This window comes from Castor canadensis, chromosome 2, assembly GCF_047511655.1.
Source record: "Castor canadensis chromosome 2, mCasCan1.hap1v2, whole genome shotgun sequence".
NCBI lineage: Eukaryota > Metazoa > Chordata > Mammalia > Rodentia > Castoridae > Castor > Castor canadensis.
Window position 1 is genome coordinate 170822345 of NC_133387.1, and position 24354 is coordinate 170846698.

Genomic DNA, 24354 nt, shown 5'->3' on the forward strand with positions numbered 1-24354 from the left:
CCACCTGCCCGCCCAGGCCATGCCATCAGTTCTCACTGGTGAGCCTAGTACTTTATTCTCATATGAAGAAGAAGCCAGTACAAAATACATTTTAAAAAATTCCCTTGAAGATTAAAAACCTAGCCCCCCACACTATTCCAAACCCTGCACATCTGTGCCCTTCCCTCCACACATGCTCAGGGTCTCCTGCCCTCATGCAGTAGCCTGAGCAGGGGGTCATCAGCCCTGAGGGTGAAAGTAAGAGTGCGCTGCTGGTAGTGCTTGGGGTCATACTCCAAGTTTTCAATCACCTCCGCCAGCAGGTGGGCCCGCTCCACACTGGAGCCAGGGGCCTCGAAGCCCAAGGCGGTGAAGTGCACGTGCAGGTGGTAGTAGGAGGGTAGGTAGTGCAGGTACACTCGCAGGCGGTCTCCTTTCACCTGGTAGCGCTGCAAGATGGCTTCCTGATGAAGAAGAGGAGTGGCAAAGAATCATCATGTTGCCTGCAAGCCAGTGCCACATCCCCCACCCAGACCCTTTCCCTGCATTAACCCAGGCTAGCCTTTAGGACAGCTTACAAAATCCTCCAACTGGCTCTTTGCCCACTATTTGCTTCAGCTCCTTATCTTCCACTGTAGAAAATCAACGAATGCAGACACAGCAGCAAAGATGAGACATTCCCCTAACAGTAAGGGGTCCTAGCCTCAACCAGGGTTCCCTATTCCAACCTGGATAAAACATGGACTTCGTTTGAGAATCTAGAAAATCCCAGCAGCTAAGATTGGGCCCAGAGTTCCAAGACTGTGGCAACTGTCCTTCCCCTGGATACCTTACAAGCTCTTGATCAATCCTGACTAGGTGGGAGGAAGCCTCGCTTTCTCAGAAAGAGGCTTGGTAACAATGGTGATGGAGGTGCTAAGAACTTGGTGAAAGGGACACTATGGGTGAGTGAGCACAGGAAGGACTGTCCCCAGACCCACCTAGGGTGCCTCAGTCTGGCTCCTTGCAGAGGAAAGCATTTACTTTGTCCTGGCTCCTTTCACCCACCTCCACCTTCTCAGAAGGAGGTCATTTTCCACCAACACCACCCACCATTTTAGGAGCCCTCAAGGCTGAGAATTGAGGAGACACTAATCCTGACCCCTGAGGAGAGCAGAGGGAAAGAGAAAAGGACCAGGACCTCTGTGGGCTCAGAATACATCCCAGAGTTATACTCTGCCTTTGGGAAGCCTGCTAAGGATTATTACAGCAGGGTGAGACTAGGGCAAGGCATCTAAAGGGTTTCATGTGTTCAGCAGAGCTGACTGCCAGGGTGAGGATGCTGAAGTTGCCACGGCAGGTAAGTATGGGCCCAACACGTCCCCCAAAGAAAGACATCATTCTGAACCATAGGCAGTATCCAAAGGCTACTTCCGGATAGAAACAAGTTGCTCTAAAAAGGTAAAGGCAGTCAGAGATGAAGTGCTATGGGCAGATGGGGGTGGGAGTGAGAGATCAGGATATAGTGTCAGGGGAAGTGAGGTTCAGGCAGAACCCTAGTACTAGCTAGAAAGGGGCAGAACTTTCCCCTGGTTGGATGTGCTTGTGACTATTGGTTCTGGTTGGGGCAAGCGGGCACATTCACATATTTTAGAGTAGAAAAAAGGCTTGTAGAATGGTGGATTCATAAGGGATCCTGAGCAGACACTAAGACCCACACAGGTGAAGTGACCTACCAGAGGCCACTTGGCTACTTAGGGCCAAAACATCAGGTCAGGACCATAACCCAAGACTCTAGTCACTTTTCTCCCATCCCTTGCCTCCCAAGTCTCCTTTTAGTGTCCCTATAATTTCACTCAATTCAACCAATGTCCCAAATAGAAAGTATCCCATAATGCCAAGTATTGCAGAATTGAGTGTCCTTAGTATAGAAGAGCAGACATGTGCATACACATAAGTCAAAGTCATGTGCTCATAAATCCAAGAACCACCTGATATGAGGTGGTTATTGTGAGTGAAACAGGTGATTCTGGGGAAGGAGGGGTCAGGACTTGAGGACAAGAGTCTAGAGAATAATCCCAGATGGGATCTACTGGTAGCAGAGCTGGAAGGCTGGGCAGCCTTGTAAAGTCAAAGGGCCTTGTAAGTCAACCTAACAGAGTCTAAGACTGGTTGGCATCCAGAGAATGCACTGGAACCCAGATTTGATGCCTGGACTTTGACAACGTTCAGAGAAGCAACTCACTTGTCCTTCCTGGAGGATATTTCTGAGCAGTGGCAGGTGCTCTGGAGTAAGATCCCGAAGTGATCTGATGCCCCGGCGATGGCAGATGGCAATCAAATACAGGTCATCAAGCTGTGTGGAGACGGAGGTGGAAATAGAGAGGAATGCCCAGCTCAGCAGGGGGTAGCACCAGGAAGGCTGCCAGCCTCCAAACTCTCACCCCAAAGGCCTGCAACACACCCACAACCAACCCTGGACATTGTAATGTGTCCAAGGTGAGCAGGACTGTCTTAGGAACAGGACTTCTATGCACTTCCTGAAAAAGAACATCACATGAAACCTGCTGTGGTGTTATGTTGCCTATAATCCTAGCACTTGGGAGGCTGAGGCAGGAGGCCAGCCTGGGCTACATGGTGCAACTGTCTTAAAAAAAAAATCTAAAAACAAAACAGATAAAAACACCGTATAAGAGCATATACCTACTTTACAGAGCTGAAAGGGGAAAGGGCATGGGGAGGTTCAAGAAAGAGCCCAGAACAAGTCTTTCTCTCCAACAGCTTACAGTACAATCCATGTTCCCCGTATGTAAGTCCCCCTACTGTAACAAATAAAGTTTAACAGTTTTTTTTTTCTTTTTCTCTCTTTTTTTGGTATTGGGGGTGGAACCAAGAGCTTTGTGCATGCTAAGTACACCCTCTACCACTGAACTATACCCCCTGAGACACAGTGATCAAAGTACAGGAGGAAGAAGGAAAATCCCTATTTAGATAGGGCTACCCAGGAAGGCCTCCTAGAGAAGGCAGGGGGGGATTTGGGTCTGAGGAAAGGACATTCAGAGAAAGAACAGTGGGAGTGAAGGCTCAGGCAAGACCAGACAGAGCACAGAACAGGGATGGAGGCAGTTCGATTTGTCTGGAGTAGAAGGCATATATAGGGGTGCTGGGGGATGTGAGGGAGGAAGGGAAGCCTGGGGCCCACTCAGCAATGAGCACCACCACAGTTAGCCTGTTTCTCTCTTCCCCTATTGCAACTGTTCATGAACAGTCTTTCCTGTAGTCCTTCCTGAAAACAGCACCTGGCTGAAAACCTGGCGGTCACAACAAAGCAAAGAACCAGTCAATAAGATCTTGTGCCAGAGAGCAAATGAACTGGTACTCTTGCCCAGAAACCTCACCCATACCCTCCCTGCTCCCCAAACCCTGGCCTTACCTAGTTATCACATCTATGTGCCAGGCAAGCCAAGGCTCAGAGGATAAGGCTTGGGAGAAACCCAGCAGTGCCCAGCCTTGTGGTCTAACTTGATGGATTTCTCATGGAGATAAGCTGGGGACCATGAGTCACCCAACTAAATCCCTAGGGGCCCAAACTTACTGAGAGGAAGGCTTCCATATGACTGCCTGATATCTAACTGTGTCACAGTCTCTTTGACCATAGTCATTCTTCCTGCCAGAGTTCTAAGCATCTGAACTGTGCCCCAGAGCTGCTGCACATGAGACCGTATGGCAGACCTGCACCTGAGAGGGCCTGTATTGCTCACAAATCCCTTCTGGACTCTTCTTTCATGGTCTATACCCAGGATATTTACCACTTCATTACCAAGGAGTCTGAAACCAGGAAACATAAAATGCATGACTTGGTGTATGCCTGTGAATGTGTGTATATTTTCAGCTGTACTATGTGTCACTGTCACGGGATACACAAATAATAGCAGCATTTGTCTTAGACGGTGTCTGCAACCAAATCCCAAACATGACATTAAATCATATCTTTCTGCTCTACTGGCATGGAATGAGGCACAGAGCCTGGTGCTGGGTGTCAGCTCACAGGCTGGGTAAAGGAGGGAGAAGAAACAATTCTTTGAGGTCAGACATGAACCAACATTTTCTACAGGTAGCCAAAGGGCCTCCTGGCCTGATAACATCTTAACAAGGACAAGTGAGGGTCTGAGACTGGTACCCTAGAAGGTGGCCCACCAATCACTCTGGTGAGATAGTCAGACACTGCCAGTCTCTTGACAAAGGGCAAGACTGAGAATGGCTGGAGCATTAGACCTCTGGAGTTCCTCAAAGGAAAGGCCTCCCTGGGTTGAGAACTTTAGACCAAAAAACTTAAACTATATGAACTGAAAATGTAAGTCTATGTATATACACACAGATATGGTGGAGTTCTGTTGTTGTTTTGTGAGGTTTTTTTGTACTGAGGTTTGAACTCAGAGCCTCATACTTGCTAGGCAGGCACTCCACCATTTGAGCCACATCCCCAGCCCCACACAGATATGATTTTATACAAATATACAAAGATCAAAGATGATCCCTGGAAGTAGATTTAAAAAAAAAAAAAAACAGCAATAATGATTGTTTCTAGGGAAGAGAAGAGGAAGAATGTGGGGTGAGGGAACTTACTTTTACTGCATATTCTCTGTACTGTGTATCTTTTTACCATGGGCACATATTAACAAACAAAATGAATACAAAAGAACATTCAGGTGATCTTTTCAGAGAACTGAGGAAGGAAACTGGGTGTGAGGGTGCATATCTGTAATCCAGCATTTGAGAGGTTAAGGCAGGAGGACTGTGAGCTCCAGTCCAGCCTGGGCTACTGGGCAAGACCCTGTCTAAAAGAAAAGAAAAAGAAAAAAAAAGGACAGACGAAGGGATGTTTTAACCCCCTCTGGGAAGGCATAATCTCTAGCAACATTAGGCACTTGATGCATATTTGTTGAATTGGTCTAAGGAACAAATGGATAAACACAGGACCATGAGCTTGGGGATAATATGTACTTCAGGGGGTTGCGGGTAGAGTCTAGCAAGTGACAGGCCCTGGTTCCATCCCCAGGGGGAGAAGGGAAGAAGGAAGGAGAGAAAAGAAAAAAGAAAAGATAAAAGAAAAATAATATGTTTCCAGGGAAAGTGGCAAGAAGAGACTCAAGGGTACCAGGACAGCTCCTCAAAGCCTACACTGGTGTCCCTCCTTCTCCTCAATCCTTCCCTTGTCTCTGGCCCCAGGCCAGGATAGAAGCCCAGACATGGCCTGTCTTTCTGCAGAGTATGTTGCCAACTTCTAAGGGAACAAATGAATTCAGTGCTGTCACAAGTCAGAGATTTGAGGCACTGAAATACGGCACCACTAAAAGACAAGAAAGACTTAAGTAAAGGTCAAGAAGAACCGCACCTTAGTCACTATTAAGCAAAGTCTAACACTTAGGCTGGCCCCTTCACAATCCCTGTGGGCAAGGAGCTCTAGCCACTTGGGTGGGGTTCAGAGCGGCTCCTAAACATTTGCTGTCTTAAAAGAGGACAGAGAGTGGGCAGCCTCAATGGCAGGTCAGGCAGATGCCTGCCAGCCCTGGGTCAGAAGGCAGATGGATTTCCATTCCCAATGCCATGGACTCAAATGCATTCAGGGATTCTGGAAGGGAGATGTGTAAGTCCCTCTTTATTGTCCCTTTGTGATCCTCAGGCTGCAATCTCCCTGCACTCACAAGTTCTTTGTCCTCAAGAGTCTTATGAGGCAGAAGTTCTTCCTACCCATTGTGTACATCCCATGACCAGACTTTAACTCTGGATTTTAAGGTACAGGGCTGCCTGAGGGAACAGGTGAGGCTCTGAAAAAGCCACCACATGGCCACAATTCCCAGGCTTTATCTCAGCCAGTCCCAGTTTTAAATCCTTGCAGGCCTGAAGATGGCCCAGTCAAGGACAAGCTGGAGGGCAATGGAAGAATGGACACAGGTGTGCCCTTAGTTTCTCTTATGTGCAGAGCCATTTTTTTTTATCTCACCTGACTTTGCTAAATCATCACTCCAGGCTGCAGCTTCTGGAAATTCCCTTCCAACTTCCTACGATGCATTGAGTCACATTCGGGAGCACCCATGAACCTCTTGTTAAGAGACAAATGATGCTCACTAGCTTGTGTATCTCTGAGTCCAAATACTGCCCCTCTATCCCAACCACATACCCTTGGTCCCCTTTTGGAGGAGTGGCATGGCAGTTGTGGAAATCACCAAATCAAAACTAAGCAAACTTTAGGTGAGCTCAGTGTAGACCCTAAGGCCTAAAGGATAGGCCACAACTGAGAAAGCAAAAGAGAAGGTATAAATGGAGAAGCCACCTAGGGCTTGAGCTCTAGAACATCTCTGCAGAAGCCTGGTAACCATGTGAGGGAATAGCTAAGGCAGAATGCAGATTCCAGCCTGGATTACTCCAAGAGTGAAATGGAGAGGGAATGCAGTCTACTCTGGACTCTTCAGTGTCTGCCTTTCTGGCCCCTTCCCAGCTCCAGCCTGTGACCAGCACCTGCAACACAGTGGCTCTACTTGTTCATGATCCTGTTAGGGTATAAGTGTTTCTGATACTTTCAGGGCATTAAACAGGTGACAGTAACTTTGTGGTGGGCTGGCATAGGACAGACTCACAAGTACATATGGAGCCTCTAAACCTCTTTCTTCAAAGGTTCGTACAAAGAGCTGGGAGTGTGGCTCAAGTGGTGGAAACAAAGTTCTTGGAGGTCAGAAAACAGAGAGCTAACAGGTTGCAGCAAACTGAGGTCCAGACTACTGAAAGACTACTCTGCACCTCAGGCTGGGAAGGACTCCTTGGTTTGGTTGCCATGGTTCCTGCCTGCCACTGCTTTAGAAACTAGGTTTGCCTGGATCTGCTGGTGTTGAGGGATGGAGAAAATGTAAACACTCCACCTTGGGGCTCCAGGTGCTGCTGGCAGTGAAGCTGGCAGCCCAAGCCACTTGGCTGACTAAGGAATGGCCTGTGTAGTCATGGAGGCAAACACCACCCTATGTCATCTCAGGTAAGAGCAGAGCAGAAAGTGCTTGAAGCTAATTCATAAAAGCAAAAGCAGTTGTGTATGACAGATAAGCAATCCATCACCAGGGAGAGCTCAGGCCACTTTTTGCTGAGTAACTGTAATGTGCTCAGAGAGGCCAAGTGGGGAAGGGCAGCAAAGGTCAGCGATGTGGGGGCAGGGTGCTCAGAGACCAGGGTGCTCAGAGACCAGAGTGTTCCAGCATGCAGCCTTTACCTGCTGGTGGTTCCACTTGAGATCTGGGATGAGGACAAAGCCATCAGAGGGATCCGGGTTCTCAAAAACAATCCGGTCAGCTTCAGCCTTCTTGTCGAGAATGTTATACACCCACTGGAAGGAGAAGGAGAGAGATGGTTCTCAAATCCACTCACCCCGTCTGGGGTAGGTCAGCTGTCTGGCCCTTTTAGGGAAGACACCCAACTATAACAAGCCACTAAAGGGCTGGTGGAGTGGCTCAAGTGGTAGCATGCCTGCCTAGCAAGCATGAGGTCCTCCTGAGTTCAAACTCCAGTACAACAAAAATAAATAAAGGTCACTAAATTCAAGGTCACTAGTCAGGCTGGCTGTCCCCAGGCATCTGTTTGGGAGTCCAGAAGATATTTCCCCTCTCCAACCACAACTGACTTTTGGCCACCATGGTCATCACAGGGGCACAGGGGCCTTTGCAGCTTGGTAGGGGCTGGACCCTATGATTCTTCCTAGTTGTATAATACACACACTCTGCTGTGCACTCACTCATAGGCCTGGTCTGCACTGATGACCGCCCCCTCCACCTCTCTGCCCACAGGAGGAAGAACCATCTCCACGGACTTGAGTTCTGTTCATTTGGGACTGTGGGGCAAAAACACAGGTTAGGAGGCCAAGAGAACATAAGTTTCCTTCTGCAAAGGGAGCCGGCTACCAACCAGGGCAGTGAAAGCCTTTGGCGAACAAGTATGGGAGAATTCCCACCCTGCTGGGATTCTCCTTAGTCATGGCTAAGTGCCCACCTGGAGCTGCTGCAGATGCCATGTTTTAGCAGCCCCAGCTGACACGCCACGAATGGCAAAGCAGAACCAAAACACATATGGACAGACCTCAATGAGACTCTTATGTCAACCCAAGGTTTCTGGTCCTCATGCCATCTGCTGACTAGCTGCTATTGCCTCTTTAGAGGACCCTTCCTTGGCCCTACATGGACCCCAAGGACATGACTTTATAGTTATGGTCTTCAGGGCTTTTGTGAGGAAGACAGGCTGCAGGGAGGTTAAGCTGAGAAGACCACACTTGTAGAGCTGAAAGCTGGGCACCTCAGGCCCTCCTCTCCTTCCCACTAGCTCAGAGAGCCCTCTGCATCCATGAATACCCTACATGCAAAAAGATAAAGTTTCTGGCAAATAAGGCAGGATGGGGGCTGGGGCCATGGTGCCACCCCTTCCTCCTTGCAGTCACATGGACCTCCAGGTTCACTGATGGGGGAAGGTAGGGAACTGATACTCCTAGAAGTACTGACATAAGCAATGTCCCTGAAGGCCAAGCGTAATGGGGGCTGACCTAGGGTTTGCATATTGCACACCCTGAACCTGAGCTCCCAGCTGGAATGGAAACCAGAGAGCAGAAAGCATCTGCCTGAAGGTATGTGGGCTTCTGGGGCTGCTGCAATTACACACAGGAGGCATTTCAGCTTAGAGGGCCTCCAGACCCTGTGACTCGATTCATAGGCTGGTCACAATTTGGTTTGCCCACCACAAAAGAAGGGTCTTCCCAGGAAGAGCCTGAATGAGCCACTTCCTACAAGGTGTCTTGGAGGACACTTGGCAGTGGCTTCTTTACACAGTGCACATGCCAGAAACAACCTGTGGGCTGAGATTCTTCCAGAGGCATTTCCTCTCCCACCAGACACCTTTGGAAATGTGCTGCTGGAAAGAAAAGCTTCCCAGAAACAAATGGGAAAGAGGGAGATGGCAACTTCCGGTTATGGAGAGTCTCCTACTAGAGAGCAGTGACTGGTGTCAAAAGAGTGTGAATGGGCTCTGGAGTGATGGCATTGGTTTCATCTCCCAATTTCACCAATGACTTGCTGGCACCTTAGGCAAGCAACTGAATCCTCCTTCATAAAACTGTTTAATACAATCTGCACTAAAAACGTGCACATGAAAACACCTAGCCCAGAGTCCACACAAAAAAGGAGATGTCCAAGGAACAGACCACAATGGAACTGTTTGCTGGAGGCTACAAGATCAAGTCAGGTAGAAAGAAAGAGAAAGCAGTGAAAGCAAAGACAGTGCCTAGAGAAGAATTAAGTATGAGGCCAAAGGCTGAGTGCCCAGTGGGCGGGTGTGAGGATATCAAGACCAACCATTCTCTTCCATTGCTCTAAGGGCCACAACAACCCATTACTATTGTCCCCATTTTGCAGGTAAGGAAAATACAGGAATGAGGAAGTTCACACAGCTCACACAATTCTAACCCTGGGGGTAGGATTCCTGAGCCTGCGCTCCGGCCCACAGCACATCCTGCCTCCTGGGAGAGGCTCTGGTGAGAGGCAGGAACCTGCATCCACAGGAAGTCTTATGGCTAGAAGCCCAGAGAAGAAAGGGAGGGGAAAATGGAACAAAATTCACACAAGGTTAGAGAATGGGAGAGGCACCATCTGAAAGCCAGCCCCACTGGTAATAGGGCTATGAGTGATGCTTTCTAGAATCCATCTGGCTGGACTGTGCAGTAGTTGACACTGCCAAATTCCTTTAGAACCCCTTTCCCTCCTGGACCTCCTGTGGACATCTGGATGCTTCTTCATTCTCTTCCTGTTCTCCATTCTGCTCATCTACCTTGCCCTTCTCCTCTGCCGTGCTCAACCTGCCCACATCTCCCAGGTGTCTCTGCTCTCCATTTCTCTCACTTGTTCCCCTGTTCTACCTGTGTGGATAAATGGCAGCTCCACTCTGGAACACTTTGTGCTGAAAATAATGAGGCACATGATAAATGGCACCCCTCTCAATTTCCACAACTGCAGGAGGGAGGAGCTGTTAGTCACATTTTTCCAGACCAGAAAACAGGGGCTCAAGAGGTAAGGACAATGCCACTGTCCCTGGACAACAGATGAGAATCCAACACCTACTGATGCTGAAACCTCATGTGACAGCTCATGAACGAACATCTTAGCAGGATAACCTAGAAGGCTTCAGATGCAGACACCCCACTGTATTTTTTTTAGCTTCCCTAAAAGGAAGTTACGAGCACCTCAAATGTGAGGAAGCAAACAGTACACAGATACTAGGGCTCCAAGAGGCCTGTTGTGAGTAATAATTGAGGCGATACACGCAAAATGCCTAGAACAGTTCCTGACCTAAGAGGTGCTCAATAAACCCCAAACTGAACTCAGACTTCCACAAAAACCCACTCTGCTGTCCACATCCTGTTCTGGTTAATAAATGCTCTTACTGTCCACCCTTCACTCAAGCTGGACCCTGGGTCATCTCATACTTTCCTCTCTCCTATCAACCAGTTTCTGAGTCCATCCAGCCCCATTAAGGCTTACCTCTGAAGTTGCTACCCAAGGCTTCCCTGCTGTATCTACCTCAGTTCAGATCCATGCTAGGATTTAGTCCTCCTGCTCCAACCTGCCCCTCAGTGAAGGAATCCTCACTGCTTATGGCAATCATTCTCAGATCTAACGATTGTGAGAAATATTGAGATTTTTTGCTTTATTTATTTATTTTGTGATACTGGAGTTTTGGGGGCTTTGTGCTTTCTGGGCAGGTGCTTGAGCCATGCCCCCAGTCTTAAGAGATTTTTAAAACCAACTCTACTCCTTGAAGAGTCAGACTGAGTAGATATGGAACAGTCTCATGTGCTGTTATTTTTAAGAATCTCCCCTGGCAGTCCTGATGATCAGGAGGGTTTAGAAATTCTTGACCTCTTAGACAGAGTCCACAGGCCTCCTCCTAGTCCCCACTCAGCTGAGAGCAGTCCCCTCTACCCAGGCCCCAGTCACACCAAACACTTTGCAGCAACCCTGGTGCATCAGATGATTCCTCTACCTGGGAAACTTCTATTGTCCTATAAGAACCAACGGGAGGACTCCCTCCCTGTGAAGGCCCCTCTGTGCCCTAGTCCCTCTCATTTTGCATCACCACTACAGCAAGCTACAGAGAGAGATTTGTCTCATTATCACAATTGTCTGTCTGCACATCTATCTTCCCTGCTGGACTATAAGAGCATTAGAAAGATTTTATTATGACCTGGATGTCTCCCCAGAGCCTAGCACAGGGCCTGCTACACAGCTGATGCCCAAGAAATACACAGACTGTTGCCAGTAAAGTTATGTGCTTGTATACTTGCTGGAAATAGCCAAGAAGGAATGCATGGATGTGCCGCTCAATCAGGAGCTGAAGGGTAGTAGAGTTTTTGTTGTATTATTTTCTAAGTGGAACAGTGTAATGGTGTATAATAGGATATCTATGTGATTTACATCAACTGTATTTTAAGACTTCCTCTCTTGAATCCCAGATATGTGCAACCAGCACCAACGAGAACATGTTCTGGAAGGTCCCTATAGGACCCTGAACAGAAACTATCTAGGAATGTAGCAACTCACTTCCTTTCCACTCAAAAGATAGAACAAGTGCTGGGACTTTTAAAGAAAGGAAGAAAGTCGAGCCAGCTTGAGCAGAAGGAACCTTGTACAAATGCATGAGGGAGGCCATGGCTCATAACAGAGTTGGGTCCTTCCCACAGGGAAGGGGGCTATCAGAACATGTGCTTCCCACAGGCCCTGCCAGCTCTCCTCTCCTTACTTCTCCCTTGTGTAAGCAACAGGGCGGTGCCCTCACACCTGGCACCTGCCGTTCTTCTGAGCCAGGATATGATGGGCTGTGAGCTTCCCACATTGTAATACTCCCTACCACATACCCTAAAGCTTGGGAGAATAGTGAGAAATGCTTAGGGAAAACAAGTGAGCGATAATGAGAAAGAGCCAGTGAGTGGGCAAGGAAATGACTCCTCAATATACATCAATCATATTTAACTGTGAGTATGCACATGGGGCCAATTTCAGGCAGAGGCTCTGGTTGGCCCTGAGCCTCGGCCCAAGGAGCCTTGCATCTGGCCCAGCCAGAACACTCTGCCACCTTGCAGACAGAGGCCTGTACCAAAGCAACAACAGGATGCTATTTTCTGCAGAATGAATGCAAGGATGGACAAATGCTGGGGAATTTTTTACTCTGAGATTCAACTCCTGCAGGTTGGTTTGCTATAGGTAAGACCAAGAATAAGAGGCTTGTTCAAGGAGGACTAACCCAACACTACTCTTTACCCATCACAGACCTTTCGCCAGGGTATAGTCTCTTGTATCAGGCTCTTGTAGAAAGAAACTCTTCCAACAGACTGGACTGCTCAGATTCCCAGAAAGCCTCAGTGGCATGCTCAGCCACTTCTGCCCAAGACCACAAAGCCTACTCTGGCCGTCCCATATAAAACATCAACCAATCCAACCCAGGACTCTCCCACTGATCCTGCTCATTTTTCTCCACTGCCAACATAATCTTACATATCATACAGGTCCTTAGATATTTGTGTACTGACTTCACACAGGATGTAAGCTACAAGGGCAGGGATTTGATATGCTATGCCCTCTGCTGTATCCACAGAGCCTGGCCCCCAGGAAGACCCCACCAGACGCATGGGAATGGCACCCCATGTCCAAAGCTCAGTGGCCAGTCACCTGGATGCTGAGGCTCTGGGACTCCAGGTGGGGTAAGGTGATGTTTTTGTAGTCATCTCCTGTCTCTCGGATCAGGTGGAGGTCCTGGCGCAGGTACTTCTGCAGGTGTCTCTCTGTGGCAGGGTACACCACGGTTGTCTTTATGTCTGCAATGATACAACACACAGTCTGCAACTAGAAAGCAAAGTCCATTAAATTCATGAGCTGAGCCCCATTCTGAACCTGTAAACATAAGGCTTCCAATGATGGATTCCTGGGCTCCTCATCAAACTAACTGTAGTCCTTCTCCTTCCACATTTCAGGCACAGGAACCAAGGTCCTAACTCTTCTCACAAGCAAATTTCTAGGTATGTGGCTTCTAGAACTCAAAGCTAAAAACGTGGTTTAAAGGCCAGTAGCCTCCTAAAGGTGGGGCAGCATGACACAGCACAATGGTTCATTGTGGGCTCCGGAGTCAGACTGTCTGAATTCAAGTACTAGCTCTGCCTGCTAGCTGTGAAAATTGGTCCAGTTATTTAACCTCTGGGTGCCCTAACTTTCCCCATCTGCCAAATGAGTATAGTAACAGCTCCTATGTCACAACACCAGGAAGATTAAGTGAGTTAATTACCTGTGAAGCACTTAGAACAATGTCTGGCACAAGTAAATACTGCATAAGTGCTGGCTGTGTATAATCCAGGGTTTCTCAATCTCAACACTTTGACCTGGATCACCCTCTGCTGGGGGGCTATCCTACACATCGCAGCACTTCTACTTCACCAGCAGCCCTAGCCTCCACTTTGACGCTAGTAGAACCTTCCCCCAGTTGTGACAACCAATATGTCTCCACACATTTCTAAAATGTCCCCTTGGAGGCAAAATTGTCCCCAATAGAGAAAAGCAGTTTTAACCAGAAGGAAATTCTGTACAGACTCCAGGTTAGTGCTCAAATCAACATTATCCCAGCTGCTGTGGTTAAGTCCTTTCCCCTATTATCTGGTGCACCCCTTGTCACTACTCTTGACATTTATCTAGTGCTTCAACACAGATCTTCAGGGCACGGAGGAGAATGGTCAAACTGGTATTTCAAAACCAGTTGGGATGTTTCTCAAAAGATCCACAGGACCTCTTGGTCCTCTCCATGAGATTCAGATATGCTCCAAAGAGAGGCCAGTCCAGAGACTCCTACTCCATGCCTTAAGAATTCCCTAAGATCCACCAGTGTAAACTTTCAGATTTGGCCTGACCTCCGATGCACACCAACTATCCTTCTCTGTCAGCACTGGGGGCAAGGCAGCATGGTAGGAAGACTTGGGCTCTGGACTGGAGTGCCACTGACTCTCCCTTACTCCTGGCTGACCCTGGGCATGTGATCTCTTAAGAGTCTATTTCTCACCTGTTAAAGGGTGGTCACAAAGAGCTGCCTCAACATTAATGCTAATGTTGTTACCATTCAATGAAACACATCACCTGGATCACCAGAGGCACTAAATAAATGTCATCCCAATTCCTGAGAATCTAGGGTCTGACCTTGAAAACAAGGCCCAGTGGCCTCCTCACAACCCTCTGAGCAGCAGCATGAAACTGATTTTTGCTTTTTATTCTTTATTGTTTTCTAATAACCAGTGCTGAGAAAAAAGCCAAGCACACTGAGATCTCAAGAGGCAGGAGACAGCCTGAAACTGAAGGGCACCACAGGGAACTTCCGCTAGCCTTGAGGAAAAGGCCAGGCTATCTACACTGGACCTTGGAGGGTGAAAGCAGAGGTTTGGGAACACATCAGTCTGGATGCCAATCCTGGCTCTGCACTTACTAGCTGTGTGACCGAGGGCAAGTGTCCAACCTTCTCTGTTGCTTCATTCTGCCTGTATGACCTGAGGATAATAACAGCAGGATTGGAGTGAGAATTAGACAAGTTATTAGGTGGAAGCCATTTAGAAAGGGCCTCACACAGAAAATCACTACACCGATACTAGCTTTTATTCTATTGTTTTTGTTGTGCCTTTGACTGCCTGGGCTGGGAGGGGAGAGATGAACTAGGGCAGTGGAACTCCCTCGGAGTGGGGGAGACGTCTGGGAACAAAGGCAGACTTGATGCTGGAGGACAGCCTAACTCTCTGCTGGCAATGGATATGTAGCCTTGGGCTCACAGCCTGGGGCTCCTGGCTGTTCCAGGACCCTGAGAGCAAGCCCTTGTCTGCTCAGGCTTGTCAAGGACCTGGCCCTGCCACCCAGGGTGTGGGGAAAACAGGAATCTTGCCAAGCCAGCCCTTTCCTGCCCTTCACCCAAGACGGCAAGGAAAAAACCCAGACCTTGGTTTCCCAAATGCTCACTTCTTGCCATCCTTCCTCCACAGTGGCTCTCAGAGTCCTGCCTCACACCCCCCAATGGCTAGGAAGACAGCTTCTCTCAGACCACCCCAGGAAGCTCTGCATGCTGGTATCAGGGCTGGGGGCTCCCTGCCATGGTCTATAAGGCCCCTGTCGCTTCACTGCTTCTTGCTGCCTCTGCTACAGTCACACTGAGCCCTCACTGTCCCACTTTTCATCCAGTATGCGCCCCTCTCCAGTCCTTGCACAGCAGCTCTCAATGCCAGGCAAATCCTCCTATCAAGCCGTGTGCCAGTCAGTAAACCTAGTTACTCAGGAGACAGAGATCAGGAGGATCGAGGTTTGAAGCCAGCTCGGGCAAATAGTTCGAGAGACCCTATTTTGAAAAGACCCATCACAAAAACAGGGCTGGTGGAGTGGCTCAAGGTATAGGCCCTGAGTTCAAACCCCTTAACTGCAAAAAAAAGCCACCTATTTGCTCCCTTGTCTCACTCAGGACTCAGGTCTAACGCCAATTCATACAGCCCTGGCTAAAGCGACTCTCAATTCCCCAGCACTCCATCTTGGTCCCCACCTTGTTTTTCTTCTTCTATTACTACCTGGCAATGCAGTACAGGTTTACTGTTTGACTCTCCCATGAGTAACTCCCAGGAAGAAAGGGACCCTGTTTATTTCTTTTTAGCATTTATCTCCAGCATCTGGAATATAGTAAGTGCTCAATACTGGGCAAAACAAATAAATGAACCTGCCCTTTCCAGGCTTTAAACCGTGGAAGAGCATTCCAAATGGAATAAAATCGCTTTGATAAAAATCAATATATTTCCCAATGCTGTTACCTACTGGCAGCCCCAAAATGAACTCTGATGTTTACCTAACTGATAACAAAGACTCATTTACAGCTTTAGGACTTTGGTAAAACATCAATGGTAGATAAACACACAAACCATCCATTTAAAATATGCTGAGGGATGAGATATACATGCACAAGCTCAAAAATATCTCCCCACAGCTTACTCAATTAAAAAGGGCAAATAATACTGCCTCTCTCAAGTGAAGGGAGTTAACACCACTCCTGCTGTGAACTCTGAATCTAATCACAGATCAGCAATCCCAAATCCAGGGGCATTCAACAAAATGAGTGCTTTATAACTCCTCAAAGATACCAAAGTTAGCTGGTTGCAGGGGAGGTGCCAGCATTCACAGAATTGCAGAGGCTAAGACAGGAGGATCATTTGAGCCCAGAAGCTTGAGGCCAGCCTGGGCAACACAGGGAGAACCCATCTCAAAAAAAACCAAAAAGCCAGGTGCAGTGGCCCACATCTGTCACCCCAACTATGGTTAGATATAATAGGAGGATCATGGTCCAGACCAGCCTGGGCAAAAATGAGATCCTATCTGAAAAACAACTAAAGCAAAAAGGGCTGGAGGCATGGCTCAAGAAATAGTACCTGCTGAGCAAACATGAGGACCTGAGTTCAAACCCCAGCACTGCAAAAAAAAAAAAAAAAAAAAAAAGTCAAATGTCAAAGTAAGGAAAGACAAAGAAAGGCTAAGGAGTCACTCCAGATTTTGAAACTAAACAGACGTGAATAATGGGATTCGATGAGATCCTGGATCCAGGAAGGGGAGTCCTGTTTTAAAGTGGCACTGAAACAGCTAGCACAACTTAATAATGGACTCCTCTCTACATAGCAGTTTTGTATAAATGAGAAATTTCCTGAGGTTGACAACTTCCTGAAATCATTATGTTTACCCCTTTTTATACTTATATCCATAATAATATTATATGTGTACGTGGAAAGAGAAAAAGCAAGTGGGGTAAAATGTTAACAACAGGTAAAGGAGTTTTATGAGGGAGCTCTTTGTACTATTCCCACAACTTTCATACAGGATTCAAAAATTTTCAGAATAAAAAGCTAAATAAACCTGTCAATACATTGGGAACCTTAGCTCAAATTGCTAACGGATGCACTAGACACTATTCTAAGCCTAATACGTACATTAGTTCATTTATTTTTCACAGCCAAAGTGACTGAGTATTATGATGATCCCATTTTGCACTGGAAATTGAGGCACAGAGCCCCAGGTGGCCCCTGAGGTCCCACAGCACCCCAGTAAACCAGCCAACCTACCTGGGTTCTCTCTCTGCCATCTGGCGACTAGTAGGTTGACTTGGAGTCACCTGCTCAGCAGGAGCAGCATCTGGCAACTCCCCTACCCAAAACATTTCCCCTCTGGCTTGAGAAGCAACAAGGAATCCCCAACCAAACCCTCCTGCTGGCACCCTTAAAAGAACAGCTCAATTTTGAACCCCCAAAACTCACCTCTGGAAAATGTTCACAATATAGTAGGGGAAATTTCCTAGTACTTCTCACAAGGCCCTCCTAACCTATCCTGCTTTTTAAATTTTTCTTTGCATTTTAATTCAAGTTGCATTTGCCCAGAAGTTAGAGACAAATGCAGCTTTACTGCCAGCTCCTCCCTGCTCTCCCACATGTTCACCACCTCTAGCCATCTCTTTGGTTATGATCCTCCAAAGTCCTAAATTCTGTTTTTATATCTCATTCCCCCTTGACTTTCCAGTTTTACTGACTACCCATTATAGAAGACAAGGATTTCTCTTTTTCACTGACAATACATAACCCCCATCTTCACTCTATTCACACAATTCTGGATACATCAGTGTCCAGTGCTGATACTATTATGAAGACTAAATATTGTTCACTGATGAATACTTATACTATCATTATTTCTCCTTTTCAGCACAATCTTTGGTGTACAGAATGAGTAATTACCTTTTTTTTGCCTGCTTTTCTAACAAATTGAATGATTCATTCCGAAATCCATGTTCCTATTTATCTAAACCTCTGACATGCTAAAACTCTTCCCGGAGCCTCTGCCCTGAGGACTGCCATCATGGGGATTCCCTTCTCTTTTCTCTGGAACTGGGCATGTTGTTTTCAGAAAAGATGATCTTCCTCTTTCATGATTATTTCCTTATTTTGCTGAAGCAGTAGTTTTCAAATTTCGATCTGGCATTATTATTAAAATTTAATTCTTAGAAATTTTCATTAGAAAAATCATGCAAATACTTTCGATTAGGCAGAATTCAAAGTTTTGCAATAGCAAAATAGCCATCAACTGACAAATAAATAAAGAAATAAAGAAATAAATAAAGAAATGGTACATTATACACAATGGGATACTATTCAGTTATAAAAAGGATGAAATCCTATCTTTTGTTGACAACTTGGATAGAACTGGAGAACATTATCTCACATAAAATAGGCTGGGCACAGAAAGACAAAAACTATATGATCTTACTCATATGTGGAATTTTAAAAAGTTGACCTCATAGAAGTTAAGAGTAGCAGCTGGGTATGGTGTCACATGCCACTTTGGAGGCAGAAGCAAGAGAATCACAAATTCCAGGCCATGCTGGGCTCTATAGTAAGGCATTGTCTCAAAACAAAGAAGTTAAGAGTAGAGTGATGGCTACATAGGTTGGGGAGAGCAGGAGGAAAGGACAAGGATGGGCTGGCCAATGGGTAGTAAGTCACAGTTAGACAGGAGAAACAAGTTCTGGTGCTTTATTGCATAGTAGGTTGACTACAGATAATGATAGTATACTATACATTTCAAAAAGCTTAAGGATGCAGGGTGTGGTGATACACGCCTGTAATTCCAGCATGAAGATCTCAAATTCAAGGCCAGCCTGAGCTACATAGTAAGACCATGTCTTACAAAACAACAATAAAAGATTTTGAATGTTTTTACTATAAGAAATGACAAATGTTTGAGGAGAAAGATAACCCTACTCACTTTGCACAATGTATACATGTATCAAAAAAGTGACAAGGCATCCCCTAAGTCTACAATTTCCATGTGTCAAACTTAAAAAGATGGTACAACTTTAATGCACTTAGCACTGCTGAACTCCTTGCTCAGCAAAGGAACTACAGTGTATGATGTACAATGACTGCACTTTGGACTTCACAGTGGTATGAAAACAATACACATGCATTCAGTAGGAAGTATACTCTGAATTTTGATCCTTCCCCAGGTCAGTAACACCCAGCCCAATACTGGAGATGCTGGGCAGTGGCACCTAGCCACTGCTCCCAGTGAATCACGAGTGGTGTATAGTAGGTGCAGTATGTAATTTCAGCTTACAATATTTTCTATGCAAGGGCTTTGTCAGCCTATAGAGGAGCATCTACGTGTGCATCATGTGTATGCTTTACCATTAAAATATATCTGCTTTGAAAAAGGCATACATCAGCTTGCAAATATATCATTAAAATGAACATAAACATATTTGCAAAGCTAATTTTTATTAGTCAAGAGAAAATGCATTTTGAAAAGTTTCCCAGATAAGAGAATTCTGTAGATACTGATAACAGCACAGAATTATCAAATTTATACCTTGCGAATCTTAGTTTATGTTTCTATTTGCTGTATGTAAAAGCTGGATACCTTAATCAACAAGTTAAATGTAAATAGCCAAATGTCACAAAATCACCTGATGCGGGAGACCCAGGATACAGCCAGAGAATCTGCATTAGCAAGTTCCCAGGTGGCCTTGAGGGCCTGCTGGGCCAGGGACCTCACATCAAGAACCTCTGAGTGCTCGCTTTGGCAGCACTCATACTAAAATTGGAACGATACAGAGAAATTAGCAAAAAAAAAAAAAAAAAAAAAAAAAGAACCTCTGCGCTAAAGCACAAACTCAAGTTGCTTCCAGAGTGATCTTACAAGGAGGTAAATTTGAGACTCGGAACATCTCAAAATGTCTTTATTCTTTGTCACACTTGAGAATTTGGTTGGGGAGAAGGGGGATGCTCGAGTGGTAGAGTGCTTGCCTAGTATGCATAAAGCTCTGGGTTCAATCCCCAGTACCACCCAAAAATAAATAACTAAATAAATACAGAAATTATTCTGGGTATGTGGCTCAAGTGGTAACATGCCTGCCTAGCAAGTGTGAGGTCCTGAGTTCAAACTCAAGTACTGCCAAAAAACAATGGCTAAAGAATTAGTTAGGGTTTATGTCAGGTACCAGTGGTTCACACTTGTAATCCTAGCTACTCAGAAGGCAGAGACCAGGAGGATCATGGCTCGATCTCAGTCTGAGCAAATAGTTCGAGAGACCCCATCTCAAAACAAACCCATCACAAAAAAAGGTGTAGGCCCTGAGTTCAAGCCCCAGTACCACAAAAAAAAAAAAATTATGGCCATTATGGCCTCATGTATTAAGAGTTGGTTGCCAGCTGATGGGCTTTTGGAAAGTTGTTGGCTCCAGAGGGCTCTGACTTAATCAATGGATTAACCCTATGATGGATTCACAATACGACAGCATTACTGGTTATTGGGAGATGGTGAAAAAAGTAGGAGATGGGACCTACCTGGAGGAAGTAGGTCACTGGGGTGTGTCCTTGGGGCTGTATCTTCCCTTGGTCCCTTCCTGTATTCACGTTTTCTTTCCATCCACCATGACCTCCCCACCACGATGGACTGATACCTCTGAAGCCATGAGACAAAATAAGTCATTTTTCCTTTTTTTTGGGTGGTACTGGGGTTTGAACTCTGGGCCTCACACTTGCTAGGCAGGAAGCTCTACTACTTGAGCCACTCCACCAGCCCTTTTTTGTGTTAGGTATTTTTGAGGTGGGGTCTTGCAAACTATTTGCCGGGAGCTGGATTTGAACCACTATCTGATCTCTGCCCCCAGGTAGCTAGGATTATAGTCAGTAGCTACTGGTGCTGGGCAAATCTTTCTTCCCTTAAGTTGCTTTTCTTGGGTATTCTGTCACAGCATTCTAGGATGGAAATCAATGACTCAAAATCTTAACATTGCTATTGAGGAGTCTGAAGTTAGCATGATTCCTAGTCTTTTATATGGAACTTTTTTTTTTCTCTCTCTCTGTCCCCAATATCTTCCAGTGGGTTTCTTTTCATACATTGTACTAGGTACACTGTACCTAGTGCTGAGCACTGGACTCTTTGGGGGTGGGGGGCAGGGGAAGAGCATTCTTTCAATCTCAAAATATCATCTTCAATCCTGGGAAACTGTCTTAAACCAATTCTTTAAAACAATTTTCTTTCCCACTCCATTTCCTCTGTCTTTTCTTTTTGGAACACCTGTTTGGGTATTTAACTTCTTGGACATTTAATCTACTTTTCTTAACTTTTGTCTAATTTTTTACCTTCTAACTTTTCTCTAGCTTTTCACTGTACTTTTAAATTTTCTTCAGCTTTATCTCCTACTATACACTAAAACAATTTCTTTTCTGCTAATTGCTAAGACTGTTTTCCTAAGATTAATAATAACTTTTCAATGTTTTCTCCCTCTCTTTTTTTTTCTTTGCTTTAGTTATTTTTCAGGTAGCATCTCGTGTTTTTGCTCAGACTGGCCTTAGACCATGATTCCTGTGTAGATGAGATACAAACATGACCCACCATGCCCAGCTTGTTGACTGAGATGGGGATCTCACTAAGTTTTTGCTGGATCTCAACATGTGATCCTCCCAATCTACCTCCTGAGGAGCATGGGTTACAGGTGTGAGCTACTGTACCCGGCCTTTATTTATTTTTGTCTTTGCTTTTTCCACTGAGGCTTTACTCAGAGATCTAGTCATCCTTGCCTGTTCACTCACTCATATCTAAGAGTAGAGCACTCCAAAGCTGATGGGCAGCTCTGTGTGTAGTCATCTGGCACATGGAGTTAGGATGGGCTATGGCTTTGCATTATGGAATTCCCAAGACTTTAGATCTTCTCTTGGGCTAGTCACATTCTGCACAGACACCTTTTCCAAACTCACACACAGAGGTATAAGCCTGGCTGACAGCAGTCTGGGTGCTGGGTGAGGATTAAGCCCAGCAGTTGGGGTTGGGGGAGATATACCAATACTGAATGTGTTAACTGACTTTATCCCATCTGCACATCTCAGTGCGTCACCCTGCTTCTCTGCTGTCAGTTGCACCTACCACTTCCTTTAGGTCCTCTGTTTCCACCTCTCCAGACATTCACCCTTTAATTTCCTGTTTGTGGGGGGAGGAAGGAACAAGTTCCAGATCCAAGACTGGAAAGGAGGCTAAAGGGACTCTGCTGCTCAGGGTTCCCCCTCTCATGTGTTAAGTCTTCCCTTTGCTTCCCAGGTTTGAAATTTTGTCTCCTCTTGCTTCCTCTTCATCTTTATGGGTTTTTTTTTTTTAATGTTAATATTACAGGGGGCTTTAAAGGAAGCAGGTGCACACTTAAACACAAAGCTTATTCAAATTAGAAGCTCACACGCCTGCCCCTTAGTTTTCTTCCCCAGGCTTTATTTTTCTTCTTAGTTGTTCACAGCCATTTGACACTTTTACTTGCTTATTTTTAAGGCCCATATCCTCTACTTGAGCCCAGCTCCTGGAGACGGGGGACTCTGCTGTGCACACTGTGTGAGCAGTACCTAAAAGAGCACCTGACAATCCAGTCTGAAGAAGACAGCATATATTATAATGCTATTTTACTTTTAAGTGTGTGTAACTGCATCCACATAAGCGCACACAAAGAAAAGTTTGATATATATACTCTGAGATGTTAAGAGAGATCATATGGGCAGCAGATGATATAATTGTAATTTTTAAAATTAATTTTTTGGGTATTTTATGAGTTTTTATAAAACAAATATGGATAACTTATAAAACAAACAGATTAAAACAGAAAAATAAGACATCCCTAAAAAATAGCTCCAGAATTCTAAGTATGAGACCAGCCTGGAACTTGCTGTGAATTACATAATAAAACCCTATCTCAAAAAACCAGAAAAGCAAGCCAGTAGGTGGTAGAGCTGAGATCAGAAGCTAGGCAGTGTGGCACCTCTATGCAGTGCTCCCTTCTAGGACTTTTCCTAAGAAGTCTGTGCTGTGGCCATGTTTTCCAAAAGCAGCCCTATCAGATGGGAGAATCATATTGTACCAATCCCTGTAACAGACACATGAACAGCTATCAGCAAAAACACAGAGCATGGGACTGCAGACTGGGGCTGTGGGAAGTCAGAGTGTGCAGAGAGAATCAGCACTGTATTCATCTCACCCACTGCCCTTGGTCCTGGAGGACATAGCAGAGATATACCATAGCCAGACACTGTCTGAGAACAGACCCTGTTGGGAGCATAGCCAGCCTGGGGAGGACCCTGCTCCCAGCAGACTGCTCACAACAAAGAACATTCGAAGTTTTTTGGACTTCTTTTTTCTTTTTTTTTTTTTTGGTGGTAGTACTGAGGTTTGAACTTAGGGCTTTGCACTTGCTAGGCAGGTACTCTACCACTTGAGCCATGCTCCCAGCCTACAGCTGCTGTTTTGATCTAGCTTTTGGTACCACACCTGCCCCCCCACCAAGAATAACAGCATGAGATCAAGAGGAGGGAGGCATGGGGTGGAGGTGGGGAGCTCAGAAGAAGGGCCTGATGATGGCATTCTCTAACCCAGTGGGGCTTGGGCGGCAACTCTTTATCCACAGGAATATTATAAAAGCAGAAATGGTCACATTGCTATATCCCAGCTAAACAGTGGCTCTGCACACATGTTCATTCTTTCTACAGCTCAGATGAGCAGGCTGGTAAGGCCCTGGCTAGGATGGTTCCATCTTGTCTGCCAAGACCCTGAGGATCTCCTGCAAGGCCTTGTCCAATAAATAAAGCCACCCCTCATCCTTGAGCTGGACACGAAAGCCCAACTGCTCTCAGAGGTGGAAGGCAGGGCTATCCAGAGAAAAGTTAAGAGCAGCTGCCTGTCTGCTCCCTGCCAAAGCTAGCTTAGCCAAATCCCTAGGAAAATGCTGCAGCACATGAAACATGAAAATCCAAAAACCACAGACAGTCTGCTCTCCTTCCCATACACATGTTCAAACAAGACGGCTTTCCAGTCATAGCCAATGACTTCTAGAGGATGAGGTCATTTCTATGGCTTACTGTGGCTTTTGCTCTCCCTTCATTATGATGAGCCAGTTTCCACTTATTTGACCCAGATGTACAGGCCCCAGGAGAGAAGGGGAGAAGCAACAGCAAAGCATGATCTGAGTGCAAAGCTACCCCCCAACACACACACTGCCCCTCCACAAAAGCCACTCAGAGCTGGCCAGTGAGCGAATGGACAACCTGATCAGTCAGGGAAGACACTGGGTCACAGGCCTTCCCAGGGAAGGCCTGCAAGGAGAGGCTGCTGGGAGGATCTCCAGATCTGCATTTCTTTCTTCTCTGGATCTCTCCTGGCTGGATGACACCACTCCCAGCATGAGAGCCAAGGCCAGAGGGTGGAGGAAAGCTGGCTGCTGGGGACCTTAAGTCATCCCCTGGTCCCA

The 24354-nt window shown here is 46.2% G+C and overlaps 1 protein-coding gene across 2 annotated transcripts in view; it reads right to left on the reverse strand.

The window, feature by feature from the left end:
* Positions 1-21: 21 nt before the first annotated feature.
* Dcps (decapping enzyme, scavenger) overlaps positions 22-24354 on the reverse strand; it is a 40717-nt gene continuing 16384 nt past the window's right edge. Inside the window, exons 3-6 of one of the 2 annotated variants that reach the window (XM_020182706.2) lie at positions 12705-12850; positions 7217-7330; positions 2204-2314; positions 22-443 (exon numbers count right to left, since the gene is read on the reverse strand). In XM_020182706.2, coding sequence (XP_020038295.1) covers positions 177-443; positions 2204-2314; positions 7217-7330; positions 12705-12850 — 638 coding nt within the window. In that variant the 3' untranslated portion in view covers positions 22-176. The remainder of the gene's footprint in view (positions 444-2203; positions 2315-7216; positions 7331-12704; positions 12851-24354) is intronic. The other variant, XM_074066395.1, reaches the window with a different exon arrangement.